We start from the raw sequence: 16,050 nt of genomic DNA, 5'->3' as shown, positions 1-16,050 counted from the left end.
ACATATTTTTTTAGGTACGTACCTAGATGCTACAAAATATTATTAAGTACCAACTGCAAATTATTTTCAGTATAATAAGCTTAAAATTCTTAAAAAGTTATAAGTTTTAACATAATTACAAAAAAACAAAATTTAGACAATGTAAGTTGCCTAAATTGATTAAAATTAAATCAAATCGGTAAATCAAATATTTGATCTGACCATGAGTAAGTTTATAGGATTGTTGTATTAAGGATATCGATGATATTTTGCATACATCATTCTGGGCGTATTTCCTTCCGTAGGTAGGTATAGCATGGAACCCATAAACGAAACAATACACTCCATCCGTAATCTTGTTACGATGCGAAGCCATAGCGATGCGCTCCAATGCATTAGTCAACCAACGCCGCCGATGTCGCCGGCGTCCGCAAAACACAAATCGCCTTAGACTTTTAGAGCAAGTGAACTTATTACATCAGTGCGTACTACGTGTCCTTAATGAACGGACACGCGCGTCCCGAGTATTAATCGATGACTAAAAAACAACTAAACTTTAAAAACTTCATAAAAGTTATTTTTTATTGTTATAAGTGCAAAAAACAATCAAAAACAAATGTGTTGTTAAAATAATCAATTATTTATAGCTATAAAGTGCCCACAATGAAAATGGTAAAAAATTAATTCAAGTTTTTTTTCAAAAGTAATTAAATTAAATTTAAAATTAAAAAAAAAAACATTTCAGGAGTTAATGACTATAATGAAGTTAGGATACGCGATTGTAATCGTAACTATTTTCCTGATGATCCTAACTTCAAGTTACGCAAAAGAAGTAGACGACGTAAGATATCCGCCATGTTACTTTAACCCTCTGTGCAGTTGTTCGAAAGCCATACCAGATCTTGGTATAGTGCGCTGTAAAGATATCCCTTTACCGTCTATTCCACAAACAATCAACACCTCCAAAGTGTTTATGCTTCATTTGGAAAATAACGGTCTACGATATTTTGAACCATTTTTCCTTCAAAGTACAGGTAATAGAAATAAAACCAATATTTTTTATTTAATGAATGACATTCGTATAGATTTGTATTGATGTAATATACTTTAGGGTTGTATAAATTGACGGTGAAACGTAATCCTTTACCGCATATACCGGACGAAACCTTTCTGGGTCTAGAGCGGTCGTTGTGGGAGTTGGATTTGAGTCATAACCAACTAACGAAAGTCCCCAATCGAGCTTTGAGATACCTACAAAAGTTACGCGTATTAGATCTTACCAGTAAGTGTTACCATCAATTTAAAAAAATAAAAATTAAAAAAAATTTAAAATTTAAAAATTTGTGATTTAGATAATGATATCGGTGATATCTCACCTGATAACTGGCGAGGTCTTGAAAACTCTCTGGAAACACTTATCTTAGCTGACAATTCCATTAACCATCTACCAACTGATGCATTCGGAGGTCTTCCATTGTTGGATACCATTGATTTACGTGGAAATAACCTCCGAAAAATAGATCCTGCTGTGTTTCGTGATGGTATGGGTAAACTGGCACACCTTTTGCTAGGTGACAATCAACTCACAGCCATACCATATCAAGCAGTGCAGATTTTGAAGTCCCTGAAAACTCTAGACTTGTCTTATAATGATATCAACAAAATGCAACCGGAAGTCAACGGAGACAATCATAACCAACAATTTAATTTCATGCTTTCTTTGGATACGCTCCGGCTGGATTACAATCAGCTTGAAATTTTAACACCAGCCTCTTTTCAATATTTTGATGTGTTAAACAAGACATACCTAGATGGTAATCCAATTGAAGAAGTTGAAGATAATGCTTTCCGACAAGCAAAAATTAGAGAATTGTATTTAAGATCCTGTGGTCTAAGTGAAATATCACCGATGGCTTTCGATGGTCTGGAGAATTACCTTCAATACTTGGATCTTTCCGGGAATAATATTACCATGATGCCTCATGATATCTTTCATCGTATGAATAATATCCGTATGTTAAGTGTGGGAGATAATTTGTTACAGAATTACAACCCAATGGAATTGTTTAATGGATTTCAATTCACTTTATACCGATTGGATTTATCTGGGTCTCAGAATAGTCCTGTTAATATTCAGGATTTGAGGCGTTTGAGGAATTTAAGATTTTTGTCATTATCTAAACTTTCTAAAAGTACTTTGAGTCCGGAGGATTTTATGGAGTTTGGAATGGACTTGGAGGAGTTGCAGATTAATTACGCTGGATTACAAACTGTCAAAAATAATGCTTTTCAGTTTGTGCATGGAATCAAGAAGTTGGATTTTAATGAAAATAGTATTTCTTCTATTGAACGGGAAGCATTTACAGATGTAAGTGTTGTTTCTATCTATAATATAAATATGAATCGCAAAATCTGTTGGTAAGCGCATAACTCTACAACGCCTAGATCAATTTGGCCAATTATTTTTTTTAAATGTTTGTTAGAGTTCAAGAATGGTTTTTATGGTAAGAAAAATTCGAATAATTGCCCGGAAAACTCTAAAGACAGCTTTTTTCTATAAGATAAAAGTTGGCATTGAGATTCAATCATAGTTATAGTTAAATGTTAAATCGTTGAATTCTAGATGGCGCGCTGTAGTGCATTATTAGCAATTCTTGATATAATTAATTTCTTTAAAATAAAATTGCGAGTTTTGTCGATTGAATTGAACATACTATGTCTAGAACAAGAGAGGAAAAACGAATTACATTTTTATTAAACACTACCGGGACGAAGTCGCGGGCAAAAGCGAGTTGATAAAATATAAGTCGTAAAATATAAAACAGAATATAAAATTTATGGTTATGTATATTTGGTTGCAGATTGGACATTCTTTGGTATCACTACAACTATCACATGCTTTTTCACATTCAGTAGCGAATCTACCTTCGGAATGTTTTCGCCCTTTGCAGAATTTAGAAGAATTGAACTTAAGTAATAATAAAATTCGGAGCATGCCTGATACAAGTTTTCATTTCTTGAAAAAACTGAGAAGATTAGAGTTGCAGGATAATAATATAGATGAAGTTCACAAAGGAACTTTCCAGGTATTTAAAAACACTTGTAATTAAATTCAAAAATTAAAACTTTTTTTTTATTATTTAAAGGGTGATATACACTCAATGTTAGAAAGCGTCTACCTCTCCTTCAACGTCATCCGCTCTCTTCAACAACACACATTCGTTGACCTTACAAGTTTAGAACAACTCCACCTAGATGACAATATGATCCAGAACATAGAACGTCGTGCATTCATGAATTTAGAAAACATCAAACGCCTAAATCTAAAAGGAAACAAAATCAACACAATTTCTTATGAAGCCTTCCAAAACCTACCAGAATTGGAAGACCTTGACTTATCTTACAATGAATTAAACAATTTTGACTTTAGTATGTTTGACCAAGTTGGTACACTGGCAATGTTCAGCGTGAATGTGAGCCACAACAAAATCGCTGATTTGATTGTTGGAAGTCCCACTTCGTCATTTGATGGTAATCTAGGTAAGTCATTAGGAAAAGTTATTGACTTAAGTCTTCAATTTGGATATAGTTGCATTTTTTGAAATTCATTGCATAGGTGCCATTGGAACTCACTCAAATATAAAAATTCTGGATATGTCTTACAATAATATTACTGTCATCAGTAAAAACTACTTTAAACCAGCCATGTTGTCATTGACACATCTTTACTTAAGCCACAATACGTTGTATAATGCTACCAAGGATATTTTTGGTAATCTACCGCATTTGCAATACTTGGATTTGAGTCATAATCGATTATTTGAGATTGATTTTGATACTTTTAGAAACACAAAGAGATTACAGGTATTTAAACAAATTAAAAAAAAATTTACATTTTAATTAATTTTACTGTTTTAATTAATTTTAAGGTGTTTTACATGTCGCATAATTTCGTACCCGAGTTACCAAACGATTTATTCAAATTTTTGTTGAATTTACGCGTTGTGGACTTTTCACACAATCGTTTTCGCTTTCTACCGGATAATCTATTCAAGGACGAAGGGTTAGAATGGTTGGATCTGTCAAATAATCAAATTAACCGTCTACCCTTAACAAGTATGGTACCACAAGCGGCTGCTACATTAGGATATTTAGATTTATCCTGGAATGGTATTTCATCTGTAGCTTCCGGTGGGATGTTTGAAAGATTTAAGGTTATATAACCTCAAATAACAAAAAAAAATCTTTTTTTATAATTTTGATTGTTTATAGAGATTATCCCGATTGGATTTGTCTTATAATCGTTTGGTACAAGTTGACATTGCAGCTTTTGGCATGCTGCAACGATTATCTAGTTTGGATCTGAGTCACAATGCACAATTGGTCTTGGAACGCAATGGAAGAAGCTTTGAAGGTGTCTCAGATTCTTTACTTGAACTAGGATTGGATAATGTATCATTAACTTATGTAAGTAATAGAATTATTAAGATTTTTATGGTTATAATGAATATTTAAATGTTTAGATACCTGAATTGCCACTTCCCAACCTTCTTTCACTTTCATTGGCGTTTAACTCGTTGCCTACTGTGCCGCCGGAGATGGCCGGCAACATGAGCTACCTGCGTTCCCTAAACCTGGACTTCAATGACCTGACTGCTGTCCCGATTGTGACGCACTCGTTGACGAATCTTAGACGTTTATCCCTCGCTGGTAATCCAATCACGTCGTTGACGAACACGTCGCTTTTGGGTGTCGCCGAACATTTGGAGCAGTTGGATATCAGAGGGTTTGATTTAAACACGTTTGAAGTAAGATATTTATTAGTATTAGTAATAATACTAAAATATAAACATTTTAGAATGGAGTTTTGTGTAAAATGTACGCATTGCAAACTTTAAAGATGGGATCTTATCATAATGTGAAAAATTTCAATATTCCAAGGGTTTTGAAGAAAAATTCAGGTTTAAGACATCTTGAAATACAAGTTGATCATGAAACTTCGCTGCAAAAAGAAATGGATGGTCAAATGCCACCTAAAATGAGAAATATTACTTTTTCAGGCGTCGGATTGATTACTTTTACCAGTGATTTATTACAAGTAACAATATTTTTAATAAATTTTTTAAAAAATTTAAAAAAAAATTTAAATGTTTTATTTTAGGGAATTCGAAGTCCAACATTACATTTTGCACTCAGAAACACAAGTTTAGGAAGGGTCCAAGCAGACATTTTTCAAAACATGCCCAGAGTACGAAATATCACTGTTGAATTAAACTACAACTGGCAATTACAACATTTTGAGAATCCTTCAACAGCCAGCAGACCAAATCAACCACGACGATCTTTTCTCAAAGATATTTCAATGCATGAAAATAAATTATCATGCGATTGTCAATTAGGGTAAACTTTTCCATTAATATTATCAATTTTACTTTCAAAATATTGATTATTTTGTAGATGGATTGAAGTTTGGCAAAGAAAACGTCGTCAATATCTCTGTACTCGTAACCCAACACGTCTATCATCATTCAACGAATACGACTATTTCTGTAGACACGCAAACGATGACCTGAGACGGTCGCCATGTTCAAACAAAAACAACGCCAGCATGATTGAGGTTATGAAGAACGAAGTGGAGTGCGGTTGGAGTGGAGCTGCCAATATTTATACCAATCTTACTCTGCTTTCTTCAATTATTATTCTCATCATAACAACGATTTTAAAATGAATTAGGTTTTAATTTTTGGTGAAAATTTTGGGTAATTTGCAATATGAATTCATTCATAATCATCTATAATATAAAAATAATTCGAAAAATCTGTTGGTAAGCGCATAACTTAACAACGCCTAGACCAATTTGGCCAATTATTTTTTTTAAATGTTTGTTAAAGTCCAAAGATGGTTTTTACAGCAAAAAAATTCAAATAATTGCTGGGAAAACCCTAAAGACATTGAGATTCAATCATATGCGTTGAAGTGCATTATTAGCTATTCTTTATATAATTAATTTCTTTTAAATAAAATTGTGAATTTTATTGATAGAATTGACACATACTATGTCTAGAATAAGAGAGTAAAAACAAATTACATTTTTATTAAACACTACCGTGACGAAAGCTAGTATTCAATAATCATTAAATTCATAATCAAAGAAATCGTTAGTTTTAGGTTTCAATGATAGACGTAATTATTATTAATATTTATTTATAATACATCGATATAATATGTATTTCCCTGAGCAACTCTACATGATTTATATGCGTTTAGCGTTGTTTACGAAGACTCTCGATTTCATCACGCAAATCGACTATATAACTAAAACGATAAACGAAGAAATCCTCCAAGTCGTTAACAAGATTACCGTAGACTTAAGTTACAACTAGATATTTACAAATATACAATAATATAATATATTATGATGCTACTAAACACCTAAAACTGATATAAATTAAATAATTAAATAGATATTAAATAATACAATAGCATGTATCACTAAACTTTTCAACTAATGTATCAATAAGTTATGATTATCGCTGTAAACTGTAAACTTTTGTTATTAATTTACTTTTGTTTTATGAGTTTTCAACCAAGAATAGCACACGTTTTAGGAATTTTTAAGTTTCACATAAGTTTCTATAAAGTATCCGTCACTAAATAATTTATTAGTAGTATCTTTGGCGAGTTTTATTTAAAATCTTTGCGTGATTAGCATGTTTTTTTTTAAATTTTTGTTTAATTCGATTCGCGACTATTCTCGCTACTTCCTTGCGTTTGGTCACCTTGCGGTGAGTTTGCGTGCGTGTCACCAGCTGGAATTAATCCTTCCTTCATGCGTTTCTTTTGCTTCATGCGACGATTCTGGAACCAGATTTTCACTTGCGTTTCGTTGAGCTGGAGCGCTGAAGCAATCTCAATGCGTCGCGCACGCGTTAAATACTTATTGAAATGAAACTCTTTTTCTAACTCAGTGAGTTGTTTGTTAGTGAAGTTGGTGCGGCCAGTGTTGAGGCAATTTAGACTGAGCATGCTTGCGCCCAATGAAGAGTTACTCAAACATGCAGGGCGAGACGCCGGGTGAAGTTCTAAATTGGTGGATGCGCTCGACATGTTTGGAACTGGGTTGTAATCCATGTTAGATGATGTTGTTTTAGGTCCTGGAATCAATTAATATAATTATACTTAAACATATAAAGCGACATCTATGTAAAAATAGGTTATGTAACCTAAAAAATATAAAATTAACCTCAAAACAGCAAAATTTTACTTTTTTTCAATTTATTCCTCTATATTCTTGTATTAAGCGAATGTTTTTGACAGTTTGGACATTCGGTCAGTTTGGAACATCTGCTCGTGTCCAGTTTCATGTAATATTGCGCTCCGTGTCACCCCTCACCCTTAATAAATCGCACAAAACTAACTGTGGCAATAAAGGGTTGAACACGTCCCTTCTAAGTTCCCAAATTACCTAAATTACTAATCTGACAACGCAGACAACATTCTTTGATTCTTATTGCACTCTGATGACATTGCAATAGTTTTAATCTCAATTTAAGTAGTTTTTCTGTAAGTTTCAGCTGTTGATGTGTTTTTTCTTCTACACTTTTTGAATGAAATTGCTACGGCAAGCACAATAAGCAAGTTTAAGACGACGAAGACGAATGGTCCTGTCGCGATTGGATTAAGCAGCGCGTATCAACGATGGAAAAAGAAGAAACGCGCAATACAATTTTCAGGAGTGGGCTTGCCGGAGGGTAGTTTCTACGAATTACGGCAGGCGAATTGTGTGCGCTAATCAAGATCTAATCCGTCTTCCTTAAATCCTTAATGCAGCTTCTACACCAACACAAATACAATCATAAAATTATAAAAATATCTGTATTTATAATATAGAAATGAATCGTAAAATCTGTTGGTAAGCGCATAACTCAACAACGCCTAGACTAATTTGGCTAATTATTTTTTTAAAATGTTTGTTAAATTCCCAGGATGGTTTTTACGGCGAGAAAAATTTGAATAATTGCCGGGAAAACCCTAAAGAAGCCTTTTTCTATAGGATAAAAGTTGGCATTGAGATTCAATCATAGTTACAGTTAAATAGTTGAATCCGAGATGGCGCGATAAAGTGCATTATTAGCAATTCTTTATATAATAAATTTCTTTAAAATAAAATTGCGAATCTTATAGATAGAATTGACACAGACTATGTCTAGAACAAGAAAATAAAAACGAATTACATTTTTATTATACACTACCAGGACGAAGTCGTGTTTTATATAAATTTAATATTTTACTAATTAAAATTAGTTTTGCGGGTTTAATTCTGAGATTTTCTTTGATAACTTACTAACACAAAAGTCAGGTAGTAGGTAGACGAAAGTTTTATTAGTTTCTGCTTGGAGAAGTGGAAGTTTTTCAGTTTTGATGTTTCGAAACGAGTACATGGCGCGTAGGTAGTACACGTGAAAAAGATTTTATCGAATTTGACATGGAACGAGCTGACACTTGCGACTGTTTCCGGCCTTATCCACCCGGTGCATACGATGTGTGTTCAGCATTCACGAACGCGGCCAGGAAGCCGAGGAGAAGTCCGTTCGAGCGAAAAAAAGGCGAAAAATACCGGCCCCGACAAGCGCCAACACACCACCTACTTTGCACTCGCCTGCCAACGTAAATGGAAAAATATAACAACTAATGCCGCGCGAGGTAAATGAAAAACCTCGTGTGCAACGTCATCCTGCTACCAACTGCCCATCTGATATTAACATGCATAGTGCATTTAGATAACATAGAAACGAGAAAAGTTTAACTTCAAACAAGAAAATTCATCAAGCAAACAAAAATTTTGTTGTGAATTTTAATTTTTTGAAACTTACGTAAGAAATAATATAATAAAGCACTTAATGGTTAACATTTGTGATCCTCAATCCATTCTTCACTTAGCCTGGATATATCCCACCCCGAAAAATGTTTTTTTGTGACTTTTTGGAGAGGGCAGAAAGTAATGAAAAAAAAAGGAAAAGAAAATGAAGATGTTGGCAGATAAGAGGCGAAGTATAAGGGAACGAAAAGGCGGAGTGCGTAAGTGAATTTGATTAGGTTGATATTCGTGTTGATGCTGATGGCGCTCCGCATGGTGCTCGCCCATTTCTGATGCTGATTATTATTATAATATTATACGATTCTCGGATATTCCAGCATAACGAGGGAAAGATAAAAGAATGAAGAGAGCTACACATATATTAATACACCTAGTGTTACCACAATATTCATAAAAACAGAAAAAATATTTTTAAAAACTTTTAGGTTAATTTTTGTTATGTTTGGATATTTTAGGTTATGTTAGGTTAATTAATGTTATTATGATATTTTTATGCTTAAATGATGATTATTTTTGTGGTAACACTCTGTATGATATCCGGTGCATGGATTTTTATATTGTGTTTGTGTGTGTGTTTCTTTTTTTCTCTCCGAGGCACGGCTGCGTGCTGCTGGCGAGCGCGTGAATGCAGATGGTGTTGAGGCTGTCTAACCAGCCAGGATTGATCACTTCGGGGGCTCTCAGGATGGAACAAGAGCGCGACGGAAACCGAATTCGACTGACAACCAGCTAGTCGCTGCCAGTTTAGGACCGGCCCCGACGGCTAACTGAATTCAACAACAACGTGGTGGATAAAGGTAAAACGCCCGTTTGCGGGGGCGCCCCACCTCTTGCCACATCCTGCTAATCCTGCTATAACTGGCGTCCTGCTTCACTTAGCAGCCACTCGCCGTTTGTTATTACCGCAACGACGCGCATTACGCCGCCTCCACACACACACACATTCACATGCATGTAGGCATACATGTGGAAGCCGCCGCATTGCCTGACGCTATTAATAACCACACGATTTAGTTCATTGCTAACTTAATTTTCGATTCATAAAATAAAAAAATTAAAAATTCATAGCGAGAGATGGCGTTATCCTTGCAATGTATGCAACTCAATATACATGTTAATAGCTAAAGAGGTTACATATTGTTTAAAATTGTTAATAATTATGATTTTAATGTCTAAAATTAATATTTTTTACTTCTAAGACTGTTATTTCAAGAATAAACAAATTCTACAGCTAATAATAACTCAAATTCAAAGAAAATATCACATAAAATGCAATAAAACACTCAAAATTTAAAAAATTGCATTTTTGCAGTGTATACTATGATTATATACGTATTAATTCCCTTAAATGCATTCTTCATACAAAACTATCTATAATACTATGCCCTCTCCTTGTTTCTTGTCCCATCTTTGCTTTCCTCACTGACATTTTGGTCATTTTTATCTTGACAAACTGAAACCCGAACCCGCACCTCATACCATTAATATAAATATACCTATAACCATAATAACGCTAACAGGTATCGAGCATATCGATATCATATCTAATTGACTTAAAACAAAAACCTCAAGTCTCGAGCTTCGAGCTCCGGGACCCAAGATGCCAGATCTTAAACCTGACTCCAACCTTTCGTGTCCGTTCGCTTTCAGACATGAACACTATACAGATGCAACTTGCATTTTAACATTTTTCACTCCTCGTGCACATTAAATATGAGTATCATCTCGTTTTGGTCGGTCGGTCGAGTAGAGTAGAGTTGTTCATGCGCGATGAACACATCGACGTCAACGACAGCGTCTGCTACAAGAGACAAACATCGACAACCTATAACGGTGACACCTTCGCTTTTTTCTTCTGCCTCTTCTCTTGGCTGAGTTTTTCATTCAATTAAGTGAGAATATAAGCAAGTCCAATCATTATTTTTCGAAATTAAAATAAAATTTTATACAGGGTGTATCAGAAAGGCAAAAATTTAGTTTTTCAACAAAAAAAATTGAAAAATTAAACAAAATTTAAAGAAATAATTTTTTAAGTTTTAATTTTAAAGAGTTTGGTGATGTAAGTATTTTGAGATGAACATTTTGATGCTGCAGTCCAGTTTGGTTTGGTTCCTCTTACCACGAAGCGCGCACACGTCACGTCTAATTACCGACGTAGCGTGTAGTTAACACCGCGCTGTCACAACAAATTAATGAATGTCTCCCTAGACTCACACCTTCATCCCGGCGCGCAATTACGGCCAGGCGTGCGGACAACATAACTAGAGACACTTTCGAGTCGCCTTCAACTCTCTGATCCTTCATGCTATTATCTACGATCAAATTGTATCGAAAACACTCCAAAAATAATATTAATATTAATTAAAGATAAATAATAATCTATTCTAAGTAAAATACTTGAAATTTACATCAATCAAATGCACTTTTACCAGGATATACTAATAAATCATGTTTTTATCACGTGTTGATTACTCAATCAACTTTTTACTATTTTTCAACTTCAATTTTAAATGCATATTGTGATTGTGCAAACATTTCATTCATTCGGATAATAAGAGAACCTACACAATGACAGAATGTCAAGAATGTCTTGAATTAAAGACTATTTGCCGACTTAATAAAAACGAACATAAAAAGCGCCTATTACCAAGAACCCACTCGCAACCGGGGTGTTGGATATAGCTGGAAATGAAAGACATGCGATTCGAATTGAAATTGGACGTGGACGCGGAATTACCACAAGGCCGCGAGCCGAGGGCATTAGAATGGAAATTGGAATGAGAAAAAAGCGGGAGGAGAGCGCCCAAATGCGAGATGCACGCGAACTGATTACGTCCGAATACGCACGTTGGAAATCACACACTGAGCGAGGCGCTAATAATGCTAATATTGCTTTTATGTGCTGATATTGGTGGCGGATTGTTTTCGGGGACACCTTGATTGGAAAGTGTTGTTTGAGGTGTACTAAAAGCTTTCCTGGACTCGTTTATTAAAGCGACAGCCGACAGCCAGAGTTCTGGGACATGGGACATTTGAATGTTCACATTAGCTGGACTTTCATTTAACTACAGTCACTGTTGGTGGTGGTAGGGTGTAATGGTAAGTTTAATAGTGGTTTTACTGAATGGGGGTGCACTTCAGATGCACACCCGCATCATAATTAAACCAATAAAATAAATCTTAAAGAGTTAAAAATTGAGGTTATGTTGAAAAATGAAGTTTTGAATATTGAAGAGTTTGAGGTTATACTTTGGACGATTTTGAGTGATTTTATTTTGATTTGGATGATTTGAGTAGGTATGGAATTAGATTAGATGATCCCTGTTTGCCCATCGGCTGCCAGCACCCCCTGTTTGCGCATTAAAACAATAGCAAACAACTCAACATGCACGCATCGACCCTTCTTGACTCTGGAGTCAGGCGGAGGATGAATTTTTGAATGCCAGAAAAACCGCATTACGCAAAACCAAGTCAATAGCTGTTATACTGACTGTTTCAGATATAATCTAATAAATTTATTTTTTTTGTAAAAAATTTCATAAATTATTTTTAAGTTCTAGTGATTTAAAATGTGTAAGGGAAAAAAATAAAATATTTTATGATTGGTTTTTTAAATATTTTGAAACAGTTAGGTTTTTAGCTGATGATGATGAGATGATATTGTTTGCACCATTGTTGACTCTAGGATCAGCTGTGTTTGCTTGCCTTTTTCGCCGGCGCGTCTTTTCGAAATTACCCGGCCAGAAAAAGCGCTCCCGCCGGGGATGAAAAACAACGCGGCGAACGAAATAGAGTTGACGCGAGAAGATGTACACCGAAGTGGATTGGATGTCGGCAAAAGTTCTCCCCATCGGGGTAGAGTGACTATATATACTTATATATATACAGAATGTTTTTTGTTGGCATACAGTTTACACGCCTCGGCGGATTGTCAACCGACTGGCAAATGCGTTCTTTTTTTATTATGCAACCATCCAAACATTTGAATATTAAATTATTTTTTACATTTGTTTGATTGGAAACAAATAAAAATAAAAATTTTAAAAACTCAATAAATATTTCCACATTTCAGTCTGCATAAATATTTATTTCTCGCTGGGATTAAAAACTGATTAATTGTAAGTTCATTGAACATATTGAACATTGACTGATGAAGAAATTAAAAAATGATGAAACGCACTTGCAACACTTCTCATTAAGGAAGTGGCGATAAGGTTCCGAGACCATTATCACGTTATGCATGTATCAACACATAAAAATGATCAATGATCAGTTCCGAGAATTCAGATACAAATATTTCAAGTGCATTGAAACTGATACAATCGCAAAAAAATGTTATCACTACTTGATGTGATTCTGATTTTAGCATCATTTTTTGTGTTTTTTCTCAAAACTTAAAAATAATGCAAATAAAGAAAATAATCTATAATATAAAAATGAATCGCATAATCTGTTGGAAAGCGCATAACTCAACAACGCTTTGACTAATTTGGCCAATTCTTTTTTTAAAATGTTCCTTAAAGTCCAAGGATGGTTTTTGCGACGAGAAAAATTCGAATAATTGCCGGGAAAACTCTAAAGACAGCCCTTTTCTATAGGATAGAAGAGATTCAATCATAGTTATAGTTAAATAGTTGAATCCGAGATGGCGCGCTGAAGTGCATTATAAGCAATTCTTTATATAATTAATTTTTTTTAAAATAAAATTGCTAATCTTATTGATAGAATTGGCACATACTATGTTTAGAACAAGAGAGTAAAAACGAATTACATTATTATTAAACACTACCAGGACGAAATCGCGAGCAAAAGCTAGTTACCAATATTTTTACTTACAATTTAATAAAAAATTTATAAACTAGAATATCATGACATTAGCTGACGAAACAATCGAAAACTTTCGGCCAACTCAACATTCTGAAAGTAGGTATTAAAACCGCGCGCGTGTTTTTCGGCCGCACACGCAAACACCACCCCGCCGCTAAAAACGAAAACGTGTGTGCACAGCAAACCCTCAGCGGGCGCGTTATTATGTCACAAGTCGCACGAGCGCCCGATCAACGCGATAGGTTTGTGCTGACCAAAATATTGTTACATTTAATTTGCCCTATCAGAATGAAAACGCATAAAAAAACCTTCCATAAAACCGCATACAACCACAATTGCATCCACTCTTACATAACCTTATCTGTACATTTGAGAACTGTTGAGGTTAAGTACCAAATGTTGCAACACATCACAACTAGACAATTTCGGCGTTTACCTTGTATCAAACACGTCGGGTATGTGATGCAACCGAGTACCTACGTGATACAGAGCTATCTCTTATCACCAGATAAGTACTTACATTTTATACAATCAGAATTACGAATTAAGATAGATACAGACTGGATATATCAAGATTTATCCTCAAATCACTGTTTTATCCCATAAGATAAGATTTATGTGACTTACCTGGTTTTGGTACATTCCTCTTGACCTGCATCCATTTGTAAGTTGGTAAAGCCGAAGAATGCGACTGATGTTGTTGCTGTTGTTGCCCAGCTTGATTCTGAGGATGTCCTAGTTGTCCAGGATGTTGATGTTGCATCAAAACATGTTGTCTCATATGATGGTGCCTTTCCTCATCTTTATAACCCAATCTCCCTATGCTATGCTGTTGATGGTAATCCACTCCAGGTCCATCCAAACATTGATTCAAGTAAACATCCCCAGGAACATTCACAGCTTCCAGATTCTGATACTTTCCATCATAATGCCCTTCATGATGCACATTATGATGATGACCTCTTAGGATCAACGAATCAGGTCTTAGATCAGTATCTCTTGATAGAATTGAAGATACTTGTCTACCATCACGGTATTCTCCAGAATATCCACTGATGTTCTGATAGAGGGAACTACTATTGGAAGAGTTAGAGTTACCATAGTCTAGATTAGTATAGGAGAGTCCTGTATCTGTTGAGATGATATTAGGAGGGTTTGGAGGTGTTTCCAATGGATGGGTTATATTAACTCCTGACTGTTGACCTGTACCAGTTGAGGAATTATGATGATGGTGATAGTAGTTTATATCACCTTGGGGACTAGGTGGAGCTTCCTGGGTGACATCCACATGGTTGTAGTGATATGAAGCATCTTCATAGTGATGGTATGAAGAATACGTTGATGGTGTAGCTGCGATTTGATGGGTTTGAGCACATGGATCCGCCGGATAATTGTAGTATGCTTCCGGTTGATGATGGTGATGTGGGGTGTAAGCTGGAGCGCTTGGTTGCAGGTTCAAGTTGGTTCCGTGGTTGTACATTCCAACATCCATCATCATCATCTTGCAACAGACCACTAAATCACTATTTCTCTAGGTTACACAAAACATCAAACGTTTTAACCTTTTTAAAACTTGTCTAAATAGAGAGGTTTCTAATGAGTTTACTGATGGATCCACACAAACACCCGCACCGGTTGTGTCTACGTCGTCCACGAAACTGGCCGCTATTATCAACACGCGTCGCGGTTTAGGTTTTTATAGATAACGCGCACTGCGTGATTGTTCGCGTTGTGTGTCGGTTTGTGTTCGCAATGTATGGTAGTTAGTCGTTTGCATGGGCTACTGGCGGTCGTGGCGCTTGGACGACGCTGAGGTATGAAGTTGAAAAGCGGGCGGAGTCGACGGTTGCGCGCGGCGATGGGCGACTCCGGGTCGCTCCGGGGAGAGAGCTGGAGGTTTTACCGTGGGGCGTGTCGAATGCAGGATGACGGGATGCTGGGTTCGGTTGGGGATTGGCCATCGAGCATCTCCACCATTCACTACCATTCGGCGTCGGCAACCGGTTAATTCAGTGTTGAAATACTGTTTGTTTGTTTGTTGCTTCATGCATAAATTTCTATCTTTATGCGTTTTTGAAGTATTCAAGGGCAGTATAATGGTTGATATCTACTATGTTAGCCCTTTTTAGCATTACATTTCACTTAGATATTTATGGCTTATCTGATGGACGCGGATACACGTTAACGCGAACGGCTGACATTCGAGACACTTTACACTCGGTTGAGTTGCCGCCTCCGCCAACGAGCTGCCACCCAACCGTCGATTGTTATCACTTTCAAGCTAATAAAGAATATCCAACTATACCTATTATATACAGAGTGTTTTGTTATGAAGACAAAAATAAATAAATTTTTATCCGTTTGTA

The 16,050-nt window shown here is 35.6% G+C and overlaps 2 protein-coding genes across 2 annotated transcripts; one reads left to right on the top strand and one right to left on the bottom strand.

Annotated features, from left to right (window-relative positions):
• Positions 1–415: 415 nt before the first annotated feature.
• chp (leucine rich repeat containing G protein-coupled receptor chaoptin) lies at positions 416–6,650 on the top strand. Its single transcript, XM_065300871.1, has 13 exons — positions 416–651; positions 725–1,013; positions 1,091–1,261; positions 1,332–2,347; positions 2,841–3,065; positions 3,126–3,519; positions 3,596–3,843; positions 3,909–4,193; positions 4,252–4,446; positions 4,503–4,787; positions 4,838–5,077; positions 5,141–5,379; positions 5,437–6,650. Exons 1-13 carry the CDS (start codon positions 643–645, stop codon positions 5,705–5,707), a joined length of 3,867 nt encoding a protein of 1,288 aa, XP_065156943.1. The 5' UTR covers positions 416–642; the 3' UTR covers positions 5,708–6,650.
• LOC135790603 (homeotic protein labial-like) lies at positions 6,167–15,448 on the bottom strand. Its single transcript, XM_065300875.1, has 2 exons — positions 14,312–15,448; positions 6,167–7,133 (listed from the first exon to the last, which is right to left on the bottom strand). The coding sequence occupies exons 1-2, from the start codon at positions 15,183–15,185 to the stop codon at positions 6,712–6,714; spliced, it is 1,296 nt and encodes a 431-aa protein (XP_065156947.1). The 5' UTR covers positions 15,186–15,448; the 3' UTR covers positions 6,167–6,711.
• Between the last annotated feature and the right edge of the window lie 602 nt (positions 15,449–16,050).

Source organism: Atheta coriaria, unplaced genomic scaffold, assembly GCF_025399875.1.
Source record: "Atheta coriaria isolate IRGN ID8LTWV9N9 unplaced genomic scaffold, Caltech_Dcor_3.1 hic_scaffold_4_pilon, whole genome shotgun sequence".
Lineage (NCBI taxonomy): Eukaryota > Metazoa > Arthropoda > Insecta > Coleoptera > Staphylinidae > Dalotia > Dalotia coriaria.
The sequence above is the reverse complement of the archived record's forward strand: the minus strand, read 5'-3'. Positions and strand labels throughout refer to the sequence as shown.

Excerpts from the sequence above, each read along its gene's own strand:
- chp (XM_065300871.1), top strand. Across the intron at positions 3,520-3,595 it reads GTCATTTGATGGTAATCTAG|GTGCCATTGGAACTCACTCA; the intron begins GTAAGTCATTAG and ends TTCATTGCATAG. Across the intron at positions 5,078-5,140 it reads TTACCAGTGATTTATTACAA|GGAATTCGAAGTCCAACATT; the intron begins GTAACAATATTT and ends GTTTTATTTTAG.
- LOC135790603 (XM_065300875.1), bottom strand. The coding sequence starts at position 15,185 with ATGATGATGATGGATGTTGGAATGTACAACCACGGAACCAACTTGAAC. Across the intron at positions 7,134-14,311 it reads GAGGAATGTACCAAAACCAG|GACCTAAAACAACATCATCT; the intron begins GTAAGTCACATA and ends AATTGATTCCAG.